The 18523-nt window shown below is 36.3% G+C and overlaps 1 protein-coding gene across 5 annotated transcripts in view; it reads right to left on the reverse strand.

Annotated features, from left to right (window-relative positions):
• Positions 1–2723: 2723 nt before the first annotated feature.
• SYNPO2 (synaptopodin 2) overlaps positions 2724–18523 on the reverse strand; it is a 209984-nt gene continuing 194184 nt past the window's right edge. For all 5 annotated transcript variants that reach the window (XM_042983987.1, XM_042983988.1, XM_042983986.1 and 2 more), the window contains one exon: positions 2724–6329. In XM_042983987.1, the coding sequence (XP_042839921.1) occupies positions 5793–6329 (537 nt within the window). In that variant the 3' untranslated portion in view covers positions 2724–5792. The remainder of the gene's footprint in view (positions 6330–18523) is intronic.

Below are 18523 nucleotides of genomic sequence, written 5' to 3' on the forward strand. Positions count from 1 at the left end.
AAGTTTGGCTGTTCTATCACAAAACCAGGGTTCTTTTTCCTCTTATCAGCCCTCTAGTAGTTATCACCTTCAAGAAATTACAGGCATTTCGTATTGTTAATAATAGAGCTGTAGTCACTGTAGATGGAAATCGGAGAGAGATCATCCGAAATCAAGGACAAAGAGACATTTAAGTGGCATAAAGGCCCAAATAATACCAAGTTATAGGAGAATATGCAATCCTCTCCCCTCTATTTATTTTAAAAATATTATTCTTCTCCGTGTTATGTACTAGTCTGACAGAAATCTGGGATATGAATAACATGTAGATCAACAGGAACAACTACCACGTCAATCTCTTGAAATGAAGTTAGTCCTGATAGGTCAAAGATTAGCCTCAGGAGCTGCAAAGCTTCTGCTAACTTCCGTTTTGGTTTTCTATACTGCTTTGAAACGGTTGCTCCATAGAAGAGGGAGTAGGGGCACTGCAATGTACCTTCCCTAGTTTAGGATGGATTTTTACCTTCCAATACATGCTGTGGTGAAGAAATATCCCTGCAGAATTCACCTATAGCTCACTTGTCTAAATAAATATTTTTTTCTAGAAAAGATGGTGCTGAAGAAAAGGCTAGAGAGAATCCTATCTCTACCTCTGAAAGTTCATAGTAATGTAGACAGGGTTCTTCAAGGGCGATTTGGGCTTAAATAAGATTTTGCCTCTGTCTACATTGTTGGAGAGGAAGACATTTTCTATGCCTTTCCAAGTCCTTCTAGTTGCACTAAGAATCAAAATGATTCATGCCACATAGGCATGAAATTCCAAAGACAGGTAAAATGAAGTATTCTGTCATTCTGACCTTAGGAGAAGGGGTTCGGGGGTTGGGACTTTGAAAGGAAGGAATGAAATTCACAGGAAGATGAAAAAGAGTAAATATTTAGTCAATAAGTATTAACACAAACTTAGGACATAGAGAAGAGTTTTAACAGATTTTATTAAATTCCTTCTTGTTTACCACCTCTAGTTCATATTATAATGTAGTTATCTGTGGTGATCAATCTCTTCCTGGAGCTGGTCCTCTGTCTAAATTCTTTTTAGGCAGTAAAAGGGGAGGTAAAGAGCTTTTCCTGAATCTGCTGGGTTTTTATGGCTTTTAACTCAAAATAATCTTCATGCCAAAGTGACCCATCATGGGGATGGCCTGCCCTTGGTCCTTACAACATACCCCATTATAATTTATATGGTAATTTAGGGCAAACTTCACACATATTCAAATCTTCATGGTAATGCCGTCATGCTTTATAAAGCTTCTTCAAACTCTCAAGTAAGAAACATAAACTTTGAAATCCTTGAAGAGGTAAATGAAGCTTTTTCCTCTTGGGGGGAGATGGGAGTGGAGGAAAGTTCATGAAGACTGGTGACAGAAATGTCAAAGAAAAAGAAGTCACCATATAGCAAATCTTCACTATAACTTTAGAAATAAGAAAAATACCACAGCGAGATTCTTTGGAGGCATTTCCTCTTTAAGTGCCTTTTATGTAATTACTTGATTTTTATAGAGAGATTGCCAGATCCTTTCCAGAAATATAAACTGTCACATTTTATAAAGCTGTAAATAATGAAATGCCCCTTCGTGGAAAACACTGACCGATTAAATTTCAGAAGTCACAAATCTTGTTTTCCAGAACCACTGAGGAAAGGGGAGTGGTTTGTACTAAATAGTTTTGGTAGTAAGAGAGTGGGGAAACTGACTAGTTTTGAAGCAGCTCTCTTGTGTTCTCTTTCTCTTTGCCTCAGGCTGTCTATTGGCTCTATGTGGAAATAACATTACCTACTTCTAAGTATGTTTTGAAATGTATAGTGAAATGTATAGTCTACAAAGCACTAGGAATTCCTCAGAAAAAAGGGGAGTTTTCTATGGCATTAGTATCTTAAGACAATATAGTGTTACTACTCTTAGGTCATTTTAATCTTTAAAACAGTCCTCATTTTTGAAGTATGTTACCTGTGCTGGCCCTTTAAATATATATATATATATATATATATATATATATATATATACACACACACACACACACACACACACACATATATATAATCAGAATGTCAAAAACAGCCATTCTATTCAGAATTTACCAGAAAAAAAAAGAAATAAAAGAAATAAAGTATGAAAAAGCTGTGCTGTATGATACCAATTGACCAGAGAGCTCACATTCCAGCTGATTCGTTTTAATATTATATAGGAAGAGCCATTTTTGGAATGACAAACATGATAGATTCTCTGAGTGAGTCCAGAGCAACTTTACAAATACAACCAACATGTTATCAGGTCATATTACATTGGCTGTGCTTGTGCTTATGACTAATTTTTAATATAATATGAGGAAAGAATTAGTAAAGAATAATATTAATTTATGTTTGGATCCCAACCTTCTTAGTTTACATGTCAAGTTGATCATATCTTAAGGGAAGCTTTTTACTAAAGTTTTTAAGTAACAGTTAAAATGTTAAAATTCTTTTGATGTGTCTGGAAGCTTATATTATGGAAATTAAAATTTAAAAATACGTAGTAGATAAGATTAGTAACGTAATGTACGTAATATAATTATAATAATGTAATTAATAATATAATGTATATAATAATATATGTCAACGTTTGGAGTTAGAGTATATCAAATCCAATTTCTTTGGGGTGAAAACTAATTCAAATAATATTTTATAAGGAAAAATGAAAACACTCTTTAAGTTGATTTTCAAGTTATTTTTTATTACTAATACAATTTTGATTTTCAGTATGTAGCTTTCAAATACAGTCTTTTGGGATAAACACAGTTGGAAATATCAATCTAATTAGTAGGAAAACCTAGTCAGTTTTAATAGAAAAGTGTGGACAGTGTAGATACTTCTACTTTGAATAGAAATCAAATGTGAAAATCTACTTTCTCTTAAAAAATGAATATTTCTACAGTTCCTCTCTAATTATAATAGCTAAGCCTATTTGATACAATATTTTATCCAAAGTTTCAATTCATTAGTACATATATATGCTTGAGCCCTAACAGGGTGGCCTCTTCCAATGTGAGTGATGGTGCCAGAACATAAAAGAGATATATTCAGAAATAAGTGGACTAGAATCCATGCGTTTTTCAAATTCAAGATACTAGACAAAATCTAAATCATTTTAATAGCAGACACTTCACACACATGCAGTGATGTGGTATTTAAACTCAAGATGGAGAAAAGGTGAAAAATTAGTGTCTCTATGACTGACATACTGTAATATTTTAGGGCATGCTTTTTAATCCATGGTAAAACAGGAACTCTGTCTACCTATGTGATTGCTAGTAGTAGAAAACTGTCTTAACAAATGTGGTATATATTTATAAGCAAGAGCTCTTCTAAAAATGCTGTTTTTATCATATAGATTCAAGGTTTCTTACTCATAGGAATCAGATCTCAGCGTGGCAGGTCTCCCGTCTCACACATCAGCTTGCAATCTAACTACTTCTTTTTAAGTAACCTGGAGATAAATACCCACAATACGTTTTGTAATGATTTGACATTGGCACTTTTGCTTTGCAGAATTCTATCTGCAAAGTGTGACTTCTTGAAACATCAATTTCTAATAAGAATAGGAGATGTTCATTTCTTTGTGAGCGAAGACTGTACAACTTTCCTGCCATGTATTGCTTTTCTCTTGATGTCTACAATAAATTCAGATAGCTTCAAACAAATGATAATTTTGATCTAGCACATGAAAAAAGGGAAATGGCTGTTTTATTATAATAATATTTAAGTTTAAAATATCTGTTTTTTATTTGGAGTCCAGTGGAAGTTTTAGTGAATAATATAATGTATATTAGTTTCTGGAGTTGGAGTATATTAAATCTTAGGAGTAATGGAAATCACTTCTAGCATTTATAAAAGAAAGCAACAATATAGGATCTGATCCTGTCAGGCAGTGTTTTCTGCTAAATGACCCTTAGATTAAGGCAGTGACATCTAGAATGATTCAGCCAAAATAATTAAGTTTGAAGCAAATAAGACTTTAACGTGGGGGATTCCTGAGAATTTGCTGACTAATATACCAGGCATTATTTTGTAGGATGCCATAGAAAGTCTTAGGAGTCTATAATTATATTTTATAGTTTGAGAGAATTAACAGCATATAAATTTAAGAAAATTTAGCACTATAATGTTAGAAAGTATTTATCTTTTCTTTTTAACTAAACAAATTAGTACCTGGTTGGATCCATCAATAAAAGAACTTATAATTTCTTCAAACTTTTAATCTTCTATTTCCAAGATAAGGAATCACTTAATAGACTGGAAATTTTTTTCTTTTTTAAGTTTTATTCTGTGAAAGACACCATTATAATGATAAGTTCAAGAGCTAAAAGGTCAAACAAAGCAAAATAATCACATTTAAAAATCTAACAAAGTTTTGAATACTCAAAATGTTTTTTTTAATTTTAAAATCCTCTCGATTCTTGTTTATGATGTCAAATGCTTTGAATTTCCTTGTACCGAATACTTTGTGGATCTGGCAGTAAGGAGCAGGTGTTTGATTGTCTCATGGTCGTGCTAACAAGGCATGGGTCATGAAATTGACCAAGCAGCTGTTCAGCTTCCTTTGAACATCCTAATGATGGCCTTCTAAAGAAACACTACTTGTTGCATAGGCTCCTGCGGCATGTTTTCTTTAACTAAATAAATGGTCATGACCTACAGTTGCATAATAACAGACACATCCATCTACCACTTCCTTAAATCCATTAATAGTTTTTTTCTTCACATCAACCCTCACTCCATGTAACACGTAGCACAAAACCAGTCTCCCAACAATTCCTTTTGGACCTTTAATTATACATGTAGTGACACTGATGAGCTAACCCACTCCTAAATTAATCCTATATTTATATAATGAACATCAAAACTGAATAATGCACCAAAGGTCATTCTACCAATGAGAGAATCCCAGAATATCAGGTCTGTGAAAGATATAAGAGATTAAATAATCTGATCTTCCATCTGACAAATGAGGATACCTGAACCCAGAGTCTATTCTGGTCTTGGGCTGCTGGCTTTAAATAGATTAAAAATAAATTCTCTACTCAAGTCTTTCTATTCCCCATACATTACACAATTTGCCTCAAAAGTCCTTCTGAGTTGTATAGTTATCTTACTCTTAAATATTTCTTTCTTTCTGAGAACACCCATATTTCAAATCTAAAAAAAATCCAGTTTCATTGGATTTTTGAAAATGTTTCAGAGAACTTCTGAAAATAACATCAAGGAAATCCTTTTTAAAAATAATTATCATTCAATGGCATGCTCTCATTGAAAACTTCTCCAACATTATATTCCTTGCTATTACTGCTAATGACAATTAGTACATTATATTTCATTAATTCCTTCCTGGTCTAAGACACATAGGGGAATATACACAATTTCACTTTCATTGAGCAGTGTTTAGTTGCTTAGACTACCCCATATTAATGGAATAAATGGAATAAAGATAATAAAGATTATGAATTAGATATACCTGCCAGCACATCAAGGCAGAAAATTAACTTTTTCCTCTAAGAAATTCTCTATCATGAGCAGACTCACATGTGCAAGGAAGAGATCACTCACATGTGCATACACACACACACACACACACACACACACACAAACTCAAAAAAATGACTTCTGAGAACAAGCCAAGACCAAAAGTGCATCTAAATCTACTGGAAAAGTGAAAAGTCCTACAAAGGAACATTTAAAAACTACTATTACAGATGACACATGATAGTTCTTCTAAGCTTCATGTTTAGCATCTCCATCCCCTTGGGTGTGGGTTGTAGTTGTAATCAGCTATTGAAAGACAGTAATCTGACCTAGTTTCCATGGACATTATTTCAGAATCATTTCTGGAAGGCTGCCTATAATATGCATATGAGACCTGTGAACCATATTGGGAGTTGGTGGGCATATTATTATCAGGTAAGGATGCAACATTATACTCTTGCCTTGCGAATGAGACCATACTGGCCTTCTGGGCTTGAGGAACACAGGACAGTCTCTTATTCCAATCATCTGATGGCCCTGGAAGCACCTTCCTCCGAGCTGCTGAGACCACATTTGCCACAATGGATTCTTGGATGTTTCTGGGCTTAAAGGCATCATCCACTAGACCAAGAGGAGACTTTGCTGCTGCTTCCCAAGGAGTTAGTCTCTTGTTTGCTTTCTCTAGCCCATCAGTTGGTTTGCTAGAGTAGCTATAAGCAGGCTGGTATATCCAAGGAGATGTTGTGGAGATGGTGGGTGGGACTGGTCTTCCAGGAAGAGAAAGGGAGTGTCCAATCTCCTAGAAACAATGAAAATGTTAGTATGTCTCATTCATTTTTGTTTGTACTGATTGACTATTATTCCAAAGTAATCTTGGGAACATCATTGAGCCTGTAAAAATCAAATCTCCAAAATGCTTAGTCCTAAAGCCAAGACAGGCTGCTTCTGCCTGGTGTATTATTATCTCTGGTCTGGGACTTGGTCTTCACTTAGGACTTCATTGTTGCTCTCCATCTCTAAACTCATAGCTCCAATCACTACCATCTCTCTTAGGCACAACCACCACCACATGGACTCTGTTATTACTGGGAGCCACCCTTACTTATCTGCCCTCCACATATTCATATCAACACACACAGCCCACCCTTATTCAGGTCCTGTTTTCCTGGTACAAAATAAACAAAACATATTGACTACCCCAGAAACAGGCCATGAACTACTGGGCATTTTACTTTTCCCAAGTTACTTTCAATCTGTTATCTTACTTTGGTCCACCAAATACAGGAAAAACAAAAACAAAAACAAAATCCCAAGAGCTACTTAGTTGTATTTAACATTGCTGATCTAATGGAGTGGATGGTCTTTTTCTTTTCAAAATCTATTTATACAGTGCTGAAGATTATGTGTATCTTTATTACCTATGCATGGGAGATTGCCCATATCTCAAAGAAACATTCTTGCCACTTGTTTCATTTGCATTTTGCTTCCTTTTATGCATATTATATTCCTTATTTCTTTGAGAGTTTGTGTCCCTGCAACATCCCCTTGTGTATGTTAAATATTTGGTTTGTCAGTATGAAGAAATATAATTTATAGGAAACTCTTGTATTCTCTCTTCTTTTGCCTCTTCTGTATTTCTAGGAACCCCGAAGACTAGTTATCTACTTGACTTCCTCACACATTTCCTTCTGCATGAAACCTCTTAGACAAACTTCTGGCAAAAAGTGGCAAATGTACACCTAGGGGAAATGAGTCAACGTTGAAAGTATTATATAACATTGTGTGTTTCTGTAACAAAAAGCACTGCCACGCTTAAAAATGCATCCAGATTTCATAAATGGCTTCAACAGCTTTTCTTTCTTAACCAGTTCTTAAATTTTAAGTGAACACCAACATCTGCATTTGACAAACTGTCTTAGATTCAAATGGTTTGCTTTTTTTTCCCCATTAGACACACAAAGAAGGTAGATGGTTCATTCTTGGCTTGCATATCAAGAATAAGGAGGTTAATATAATGAATCTGGCCTCTCTCTTTTTTACCATTAAAATTTCAGTAATAATGGTTGAATCCTAACAAAAACTTGTTTTCATTAATCTCTTTATCCTAATCTAGATCTAATAATAGTTCTCTGGAGTATATAATCAGGGAGGGGGAACAAAGCCATTTTTTAGTCACCATCTTGGATTTGATTTTCATTTCACATTATTTATGCATTGGTTTCATTCATTTAACAAAAATTTTGTTGAACACCTAATATTTTCCAGGCACATTCATCTATGAGTCTGGAAATACCAGGATGATTTAAATGGAGTCCTTGCCCTCAGGAAACATACAACAAAGTACTGTTTTTAGCTTTGCCGTGGCAAGGTAGTCAATCATGGAAGGTCACTTTAGAGAAGAGACTCTTTACCTATCTTGACAGGATCAATAGAGAATTTTCTAAACTGTGAGAAGTATTACCATTCAATATGATAAAGAAATATTTAGCTCTGGTCTCCCATGGTATATGTCTATGTCTCCCTTTTGTCCTTACTAATGGAAGAAAGAGAACACATTGGTCTATAGAGTCTGTGAAGTTTTCAAATTCCAGTGATACCTGCTTTTTGTGATCTTTGATCAGATATAACACCTCATGGACCTGTTTTAGTGAGGTCTTTAAAACAATAGAGACTTGAAAGGATGTTAATAAAGGGATCTAAGACTCTATAGAAATATAGGAGGTGATCCTGACTATACATATAGGTGACCAACATCACTGGCTAATGAGTACAAAAGGAAATAATTATCAATATATGTGGAATAATTATGTACAAATGGACACATACATTTCAGTGATAGGACATCCAAAACACTGGATAAAAGTGAAAATTTTATTGTCCATTTTTTCTCTCATCTTCTTACCTTGAAGATCTTCAGAAGAATGGAAACTTAACAGAAATCAGTTCAAAAACATTGTTGAATGATATTCTAATAACAAAGAGATCAGAGATTTTTTTTTCAGCTAAGGCATAAATGTTCATCAGTTGAACATGTGAGCAAAAAGTAGAACTCTGAGGTATGATACTGAAAGAGTTAAGTCAAGGCTTTCTGAGGAAAAATTTTAAGTAGCATTGAAATTAAAAAAAAAAAAAAATCTCCTGTAGAAGACACATATGCCAAATATAGTGAAGGTCCTGAAGGAAGAGTACAATTACCTCAATGAGAAAAATGACTATTGCTTTTTTACATATTCCTCAGACTGACAAACATGCTTTCATAGTCCTTTAAGCCAACAATAGCACATAACTCACAAATTGTCACAGAGACACAGAGGTGGCATAAATAGTTCTTTAGGTACATTGTTGTTTCTCTTTGTGCCTAAAATATTGCAGTCCTCTGGTCCCTGCCTGCATGCAAACCCCTAATTTTAACATATTTCCCCAAAGCAATTTTCACATCTTGTTCCTTGGTACAATTTCCTCCTGCTCTCTGTCCCAAGGCTCATGCTGTTCTCTGCTTGCCTGGCTAAAGGAAGCCATATGATATACCCTGAGCCAGAAATGACCAAAGGGACCTGAAAATAACAGAGGTGTTTCTTCTATTCTGGAGTTTGAATGTCTGATGGTAGAATCCTAGCATAACATGGGTTAGATCCTTGGTTGTTGTTTCCACCATGGGTTGTATTATTATCTGAAGAACTTAAAATTTTTGATATGCAAGCACTTAACAGTACCTAATATGTTCCATGAGCATTATGTCTGCTGTATCACCAAACGGCTTCTTTGTTTTTGTCTCCTGCCACCCCCCCCCCTTTTTTTTTTAATTAAAGACGTTTTTCCACTGTCACTAGGTGAAAATTTAGCAGGCACTGTGGCGTTCTGCTTTCTTTTAGGAATAGTCCTGTGGTCGTGTTAGGTTACCCAAACTAGTTTATTTCAAAATAGAATATTCCATCCCTTGCAGTAACAAACTCCAATCTCAATTTCGAGTTAAATCTCTTCCTGTTTCAGAAAGACCTCCTTCCTTCAGGGAAGGCTTTGTGGTTGGCTTCTCCATGCTTTTTTCCCTCTCCTCCCCCAGCTTACTAACTGGGACTTCTTGCTCCCTGGGCTTAGAGTACAAGGATGGAGAAGAGAAAAAGAGCAGAAGAGAAATTTTACTTGATTTGATAACATCATGACCTGGCTTTCCACTCTCAGAGCCAGGTAGGTCCAGATGAGGAAACTTTCATGGGATCTTTGAAGATTCTTATCAGTGGGGACATTTTGCTTGTAGTCCTCAATTCATGCCAACTCATCCCTATGTTGGCTGATAACTTGTGACTCATTCTGCATCCCCTAGGAAGCTGATGCTACAAGGGTCCATTTGAAGAGGACCCAAGACAACCCTATCCAGCTTTCCTTCACTCCTGGCCTGCTGTGGTCCATGGGGGAGCACACATCATTTGCCTTTGGAGGTATAGCAGCAGATTTCCTGGTTCTTTGCCAAAACAAATTTTCAGTTCATCCCTCACTTTCCAGATTTCTTGGGAGGGTGTCAGACCCCAATACACTCTGTCCTCCTGTCTGTCCTCATGCAGGTATCTCATCTCAACTCTGTAAGAAGCCACTATGAAATTCTTCTCTCAAAGGGGTGGAGACCCCTTCACCTCCACCTACTCCAAACATACACCCTGTGGTTTATGGCAGCCAGAAGTCTTCCTCATGAAATCTTCTCTCCTTGCCATACTCTGATCCCTTATAATAACCTAGACCTGACTGGGTGGTTCCAGAACTGTGGGAGTGGCTTCCTGTCGTGTTCTTTGTAGAGTTTATAGTTTAGTCTCAAATCAGACTTTAGAGTGCAGCATCTCTGTATATGAGGGCCTTGGGGGAACTTTTGCTTTAATATCCTATTATATCACATTATCATTTTCAATAGACCACAAAAGTCCTTCTCTCATTTTCTTTTAAAAATGAAATTTAGGCTAAAAATAGAATGAAAAAATTTTTCTAATTAATTCCAAGAAATTCAAATAGTCTTATGAGTTGAAACCTTATACCTCACTCATACCTTGCTCTGGAGCAGGGGACTCACTTGTTTTCATGGCATCTTGGTCAATCCTTAGGCTTTAACTGTTGAGAACTTCCTCCTTATAGTGAACCAAATTTTGCCTCCCATAACTTTACCCCAGTGATCTTAAAAGCGTAAAATACATCTGCTTCTACTCCTATACAGTCTTTTCTTCACATATTTCCAGTTGCTTCCACCCTCTTTGGACCCCTTCACTATCCTGTAGCCATCCCTCCTTTTCAAACTAAGGAGAAATAACATCTGTGGTGGTCATTCTCTCAAGTGTTTTGCATCCTTCTTCCTCCCATTAGGTAAGGTGAATTCAGATATAATATCTTTATCTTCTTAAGTAGATTTAGATACATAAACACAAACACCAAAGGCAAACCAATGAAGACATCATTCAAACTGACTGAGGGGCCTTGTCATCTGGCAGATGGCACCGTGGACATTGCATGTAGAACATTCAAACTGTGTTTATTTAGAGTAGTAGGTCCTTTAAGTGTTCAACACATGAAAGAACATGCTAATCTTTAGCCAGTCCAATATAATGCATGCAGCAAAAACTGCAGATACCCACTGAATTCAAGAATTATATATATATATATTCCCACCAAAGGCTAAACACAAAGGAGGCATTTTCCTACCTCTGCCTTTAATGGTAGCCAATATTAACAGCTCACACTCTGTGTCAATAGGTGTCTACTAACTGACTTACATAGAGTATTTCATAGAATCCTCAAAACAACCCCATGAAGTAAGAGCTATTATTATCCCTAGTTTCAGGGACAAGGACAAGGACAGTGAGACTTAAAGAAGGTAAGTAACTTCCCCAAGGGTAGAAAGCTAGTACATGTTGGAGTGGGGAAGTTGGGCACACATAGTTTCATTCCAGAGATCTTAATCAAATGTTAGACTATACTTGCAATGAAATTGTTTTGAGAAAACTTCTTTTTTTATAAAAATGCAAATCCAAGCAAGCTAAATGAAATGAAATCTTAGAAATTTTGGAAAGAATTATTTAAATTGTGATTGGGTTTGGATGAATTAATGCTGCCATCTTCCATTTGTCACAAGAACAAGCAAGTGCCAGGGTACAGGGAATACATCACACTTAGACACATTCCCTTTATGTGAAAGTGAGACACACAAGGAGCTCTACACTCAAGTCACCTACAAAGCTCAGAGTTGCTGAGGGCCGTTCTTAGTGTAACATAACCAACTTCTCATGTCAATTAAATGTTGATTTATCCACATAAAGCAGTTAATGAAGCAGTTTAGTTAGCTTCCTTATCAAACTGTCTAGTGATCAATTTAACTGGCAGGAAACATTTAACATTTAAAAGAGAAATATAGGGGTGTCTGGGTGGCTCAGTTTTGGTTAAGTGTCCAACTTCAGCTCAGGTCATGATCTCACAGTTCTTGGGTTCAAGCCCTACATCAGGCTCTGTGCTGGAGCCTGCTTTGGATTCTGTGTCTCTCTCTCTCTGCCCCTTCTCCTCTCTGCTCCCACTCTGTCTCTCTCTCAAAAATAAATAAACATGAAATTTTTTTTTAAATAAATAAAAAAGAAGTGTAGTCTGAGGTTTACTTAGGACAATGAAGTGAATTCCAAACCAATGCAACTGAATTATTTTTCCCTAGAAGCCAAAGAAGTTTAATATGATATATTTTGAAGTTCAAATTATTTCATACTATAAACCCTGAAAGCCAAAAAATTCTCTTGACTGAATTCCTGCTTAAATATTCATAGCGAAAGTGTCTCCAACTGACAAATGTTATTTCAACTCCTTCAACAACTTTCTTAAACACATGATCAGTAAATATTCATCACAAACATATCCTTTATCATAAGCAAACGCCAACAGAGGCAAACAGAAATAAATGACAGTTCATTTGCCTTTTAAATCATTCGTAAGAATTTCTCTGCTTCAGATTCTGTGTCTCCCCTTTCTCACTGCCCCTCCCTGCTTGGTTAAGCGACCAACTAAAGCTCAGGTCATGATCTCACAGCTTGTGAGTTTGAGCCCTGCATCGGGCTCTGTGCTGACAGCTCAGAGCCTGGAGCCTGCTTTGGATTCTGTGTCTCCCTCTCTCTCTCCCTCTCCCCCCACTCCCCGATCATTCTCTCTCTCTCTCTCTCTCTCTCTCTCTCTCAAAAATAAGAAAACATTAAACAAATTTTTTAAATTACAATCATTCATAAGAATTTCTAAAAAGCTGAGGACTATCAAGAGGCACATGAATGGAAGAAAGCACCAGGAATTCTCCAGCTTCCCATTCGTGAACGTCAAAATCTTGGAAGTCATTATTGACATTTCCCTCTTCTCTTACACTCCACACCTGATCTGTCAGTGCTGACTTTAAAATACATCCAATCTGCAACCATTTCTCATGCCTCCAGTGGCACCATCCTAGGCTGAAGCATCATAATCTTGCCTGGACTGTTGCTATGGTCTCCTAATTGGTTTCCCTGGTTCCAGCCAAAATTATCCTGTTGAAACCTAAGCCAGATTATGTCACTTAGTCCTCTGTTTAAAATCCTCTCATGGCTTCTCATTTCAAAAAGGAAAGTCAAAATCCTCTCCTTGACCCACAAGACCCTGTAAAGTCTGCTGGCCCCACCCCTCCTCACGTCTCTGATTTCATCTCCTCCTGCTCTCTCCCTCTCACTTGGATCTAGCCACATGGGCCTCTGTTATTTTTTTTTAACACACCAAACACACTCCTGGCTCAGGACCTTTACATTTGCTTGGTACACAGCCTGGAACATAGTACTTCAGACATCAGTATGACTTCTGTTTCATTTCCTTCAGGCCTTACTCAAATATCATTGGATCACTGTTTGGCTATTGTCTGTCTGCCTGTCTGTCTCTCTCTTTCAAAATTCCCTACCCCCTTCCCTGTTTTATTTCTCCCTTTTGACTTATGCTTATTTAACATAATAAATGCTTTATTTAATCATTTTGTGTATGTGCTTCCTCCCACTAGAATGTAAGAGTTATTGTTTTATTCTGTTTTATTCATTTAGACATCCCTAGACCTAAAACAGTGCCTGGCAAGTAGATGTTTAGTAAGTATTTGTTGAACGAATGAAGTTTCTGTATCAGACTGCTAAATCCAAGAAACTTGGTTAGTTTCACAAAAATTCTAGGTCATGCCCAAGATGTAGCCCTTTCACATCAGTTACATGTGGTGATGGACTCACACACATAGACTCATCCCCACCACCCTCACTACACACACACCAATATGCACACCAAGCCATGTTTGTCAAAACAAATAGGATTGATCAATATTTACAAACATTGATTTTTCCAAACAGGTAGAAGATTTTAACATGCAAGTAAAATCATTTGCATTTAGGTCAGTGCAAATGTGAGGGGTTTTAAGCTGTTCTGACTCCCCAGATGAGGAAAGTCATAGAATTTTATGCATGAATCCCAAAGAGAGTGTAAAATACATTTACAGGATTTAAAAGGTAAGACCTAAGAAGAAAAAGATAATGGACATTGGGATTAGTTAGAATTGTAGAAGAGAAAGCTTAAAGTTGATTTACCATTTATCATGAGACTGCAAGCAGGTGTAGAAAACGGCACTTTCTACTAACTAATCTCTCAGGGGCACGTCTAGCTTTCAGGAGTCTTGGATTAACTTTCCTGATAGGGAAGCAGGTTAACAGGAGAGATATTTTTCCATAAAGATGTAGAATTCCTATATCTAGAGATCTTTAAATGTAGGATAAATGCTCCTTTGAGATGATTTACATATAGTCAACCTCGACATCAAGGGATAAGGAGAATATTAAGGTCATTTTTCTTCTACTCTCTTAATTAAATAGTCTCTAACTCATATTCCCTGAAACCTGCTTTTCTAAAGAAGATCTTAAATTTTCTTCACCAGTGGAGTTTTTGGAAATTCTGTTGTAGCACTCTCTTATCTAAAAAATGGAGGAGAGTGCCTGTATCTTTAGACAAAAATAGGCAGCATTATGTTTCTCATCAAGAATATTGCAGGGGTTGGGGCACTATTTAGCTTCTGACTTTGGCTCAGGTCATGGTTCATGAGTTCGAGCCCTACATTGGGCTTGCTGCCGTTAGCTCAGAGTCCACTTTGGATCCTCTGTCCCTCTCTCTCTCTCTGCCCCTCCCCTGCTTGCTTTCTCTCTCTCTCAAAAAATAAATAAAACACTAAAAAAGAAAATAGAATAGTGGAGGGGCACCTGAGTGGCTCAGTTGGTTAAGTAGCTGACTCTTGATTTCGGCTCAGGTCATGATCTCACAGTTCTTGAGTTTGAGCCCCACATTGGGCTCTGCAGTAACAGCATGGAGCGTGCTTGGGATTCTCTCCCTGCCTCTCTCTCTCTGCCCCTCACCCCACTGGTATAGGCTTTCTCTCTCAAAATAAATAAACAAACATTAAAAAAAAAGAATAGTGCAAAGAATCAAGACTAATAAGTCATATTATTGAATAGAAATACATTGCTTAGATAGTTCCATAAATAAAATAGACATCAAAAAAAGAGATACCGTCTTGTCTCTAGTGCTTCTCATCTTGGCTCTGCCACTATTTATCTTGATTATTTTCAGATTAACTTTTAGATTAAATCTGGGTTCTAAAACAATACACTTTTTAAAAGTTTATTTTGTGTTTGAAGGAAATTCCTTTGTGAGAATGGGTAAGGGCTATAAATGACAATGGAAGCAAGCATGATATATTGGAAAGAATGTGTATTTGGATGTCACAGTGACCTGGGAGTCCGGCCTTTGCCTCTTGTGACCTACGTAGGCTTCAACCTCTCCAGCCGTAGTACTTTCCTTGGTTGTAAAATGGTAATAATTCTGGCTATGGTCTCAAGATTATGGGTAGGGGAGAGATTTCGTTTAGAAATCAAATGCCACCTGGCACAACAAATGGTGATTATTCTTGTTATTGTGAGAAGAGCCTGTGAGGTCTTAAAAGGTGTCAGAGACCTGGCAGAACCTTTTGTTCAAGAGGCAACTGCATAGGCAGACTGCCGACCCAGGATAAAAATAGGAGGGAGCCTTGCCTTTGAAGTGGCATTAACACTACACGCCTCAGATACTGCTGTGCCAGCCACTGCTTCCCTCCCGCCAGAAGCCAGAACGCAGGCAGCAGAGCTGACCAGAAACACGCACTGACCTCACCCCTCTGCTAGCTCTGGGTGGGCCAAAATACAGACTTCTTGATCGTTCTTAACCCTCTGTCATAAAAGAATAAAAATAACCACATGCAACTTCAGGTCATGAAGACCGATGTTAAGGAGGAATTTGTACATACACTTCTGTGGTCCCTTCCATCTTAGAAGCCATGATCGCAATAACTGAAACGCATAGAGTTTCTACTATGTACTAATCACACTGCTAGGCAATTTTTTCTATTAACTCACTTAACCCTCTCAACAACCCTATAATTTCCATCTTGCAAATGAGGAAACTGAGGCATAAAAATTAGTTACCCTAGGTCACATAGCTGTTATGTGTCTGTATAGGGAAATTTAAAAATTAAAGTAATAGGTAATAAAATTTTATCAAAATAATTTTAAGGCATTAAATCTACTAGTGAAAAGAAATGAACTACACCACAATGTTTTACCCCCTTGCTCTCCTTTATCCTCAGAAAAGAAGCATGCCATTCTAGAAATTATAGCCTATGAAAATAATCCTACTAATATAGACTGTATTCTATTTACAGAGCTGGAATTGACATTTTGATTTTTTGTATTTCTTGGGGAAAAGCCTTAAATATGTTTTTCATAAAAGTCTACTTTAATTGGCTTGAACGTAAAAATAAAATCTTTTAAACACATTTCAAAATATTTTCTGAACAGAGGCTTTCTCTTCACAGAAGATTTGAACAGTAAAAGTCTGAATAACATATTAAAAGTTCACATTTCATGTTTCTATAGAGGAAAAAAAAGGGTTTTTTTTCCACAATAAACAAAGGATGTTGATCCTGTACAAAATAGATGAATTGTTGACTTTGTGGAAGGTTTTTGTAAAGAAAACTGTCAGTGTCTGGCATATAGTAAGCACTTAATAAAGGAGAGTCATTATTTTAGTATAAAATTAATACTTACACTGGAAAGCCTATTTAAAATGTGTTTAAGTGTCTGAATATAGCTTTAGCTGCACATAATACCCTAGATACTTTTCCTAAAACAAATCCAGGCCGCTGTTGCCTCCCTCCCTCATTCACAAAAAGAAAAGTCACCATGAATGTGCATTTGCCTATAGGAAAAAAGTGTGGATAAGAGAGATGATTTTTAAATATATTTTATAGCTTATCTACTTGCTATTTAATGCAGAGCTAATACTCCTTAAGCAAACTCATTTCTAAGTAGAATGGTTTTGACTTTCTCAGAGAAAAATTTTACCAATAAAGATTTTAGGAATAAGAATTTTTAAGAAATGTATGCATACCATTAACAACCTTGACTGAGCCCTTTGCCTGACAACATTCTCCAGATTTCTTCCTGGCATGTGTTTAAGCTATCCTTCAATCACAACTCCTAATTGCATTAAAAAAACTGACAAACTAAAGCTGGTTAATGGTAATGACAAAGACACATCAACAACTATGCAACTTGTGACAACATTATTTCCCAAGGATGTGGAAAATACAGTATGAGAAAAATGACTTACTTGATCTTTGTCTCTGTTTTTCTGTCCATTACGTTTCTAAGCTTATGCAATAGATCCTTTGATTCATTTCCTGGTCCCTGGGGAAAATGTTTAAACTACTGTTCTTGGGAAATTTAAGATTTACTGCCAAATCATATTTATGTTTCCTTCATCAAAAACATGGCCCCAGAGTGATGTTTAAAATTAGGCATAAAAAAATACAACTCTTCATCCAGGAAATCACCAACAACTTATTTCCTTAAGCACAGAATAGGAAAAATTTTGCTTAATTGCCTTACCACATCTCTCTGGTCCAAGTGGTAAGTTTTATTTCATGATATCTTTCTTGTCTGAGGGATTTACGCAGTAATTTCATGTATGTCAGTTTATTTTAAAGAGACAGGAATGTCATAAAGTAAGTGGGGTTTTCAGATGAATGATTGTTTTTCTGAAATAGATAAAAGACCACAAAGAGGGAAAAAGAGATTAAAGTGGAGTATACAATGATGGTCAGGATGGTATACTTTTCAAATACAAATGAAGAATGTGGAGATATCTTTTACCAGACGTCTCCCAAGAACATTTCTTCAAAATAGGTCCTTGTAAGTACACATTTGAGATTGAGAGAAGAGGCTCTTTTATAATATGTATGTCTGAAATTCTTAAACAACTCTCCATTAAAACAAAAAAAAAAAAAAAAAAAAAACACTGGGTAAAGGATGTAAAAAGAAGTGTCTAGAGCTTATCTATTTGTAAAAAGATTCCTAAGTTACACCTGTCAAAAATTTCTGCTCAAATTTGTTTTGATCTAGTTCTTAAGTATTATGACACCCTTTCTGATAGTAGTGTTCAGACTTTTCAGCTCTATCCTTGTTCTTAACCTTGGCCTATTTTGGAAATGGTAATTCTAATGCAGGTAAGTTCCTTTTAAAATATGATTAGTAGACCAACAATTGTTGACCATCAGGAGTCACACAAGGGTATGACCTAAGATGGAGCTTTTGTGTGTGTTTTAGCTAGGAGGTAAGTCATCTCCAGATTCTTCACTTAAAGGGCTTAAAGGAGGCGGGGGCAGGAGGGACAATCTTCTACAATTTGTTACTGTGGGTCAGTTATTTCCAGGTGAAATGCAACTTCAATTTTGCAACTAGTTGCTAAATGCAGTTCAGTCTAGATCAGTATTTTTTTTTTTTTTTGCACAAAATGAAGCCTACATGTGACTTCGATACACTGATAATTAAACATTTATGCACCATTCATAAGACAGGATTTTGACATTGACCATGGTTGACCATGCTAGGTAGAATATCATAGAAA

Source organism: Panthera tigris, chromosome B1, assembly GCF_018350195.1.
Source record: "Panthera tigris isolate Pti1 chromosome B1, P.tigris_Pti1_mat1.1, whole genome shotgun sequence".
Classification (NCBI taxonomy): domain Eukaryota; kingdom Metazoa; phylum Chordata; class Mammalia; order Carnivora; family Felidae; genus Panthera; species Panthera tigris.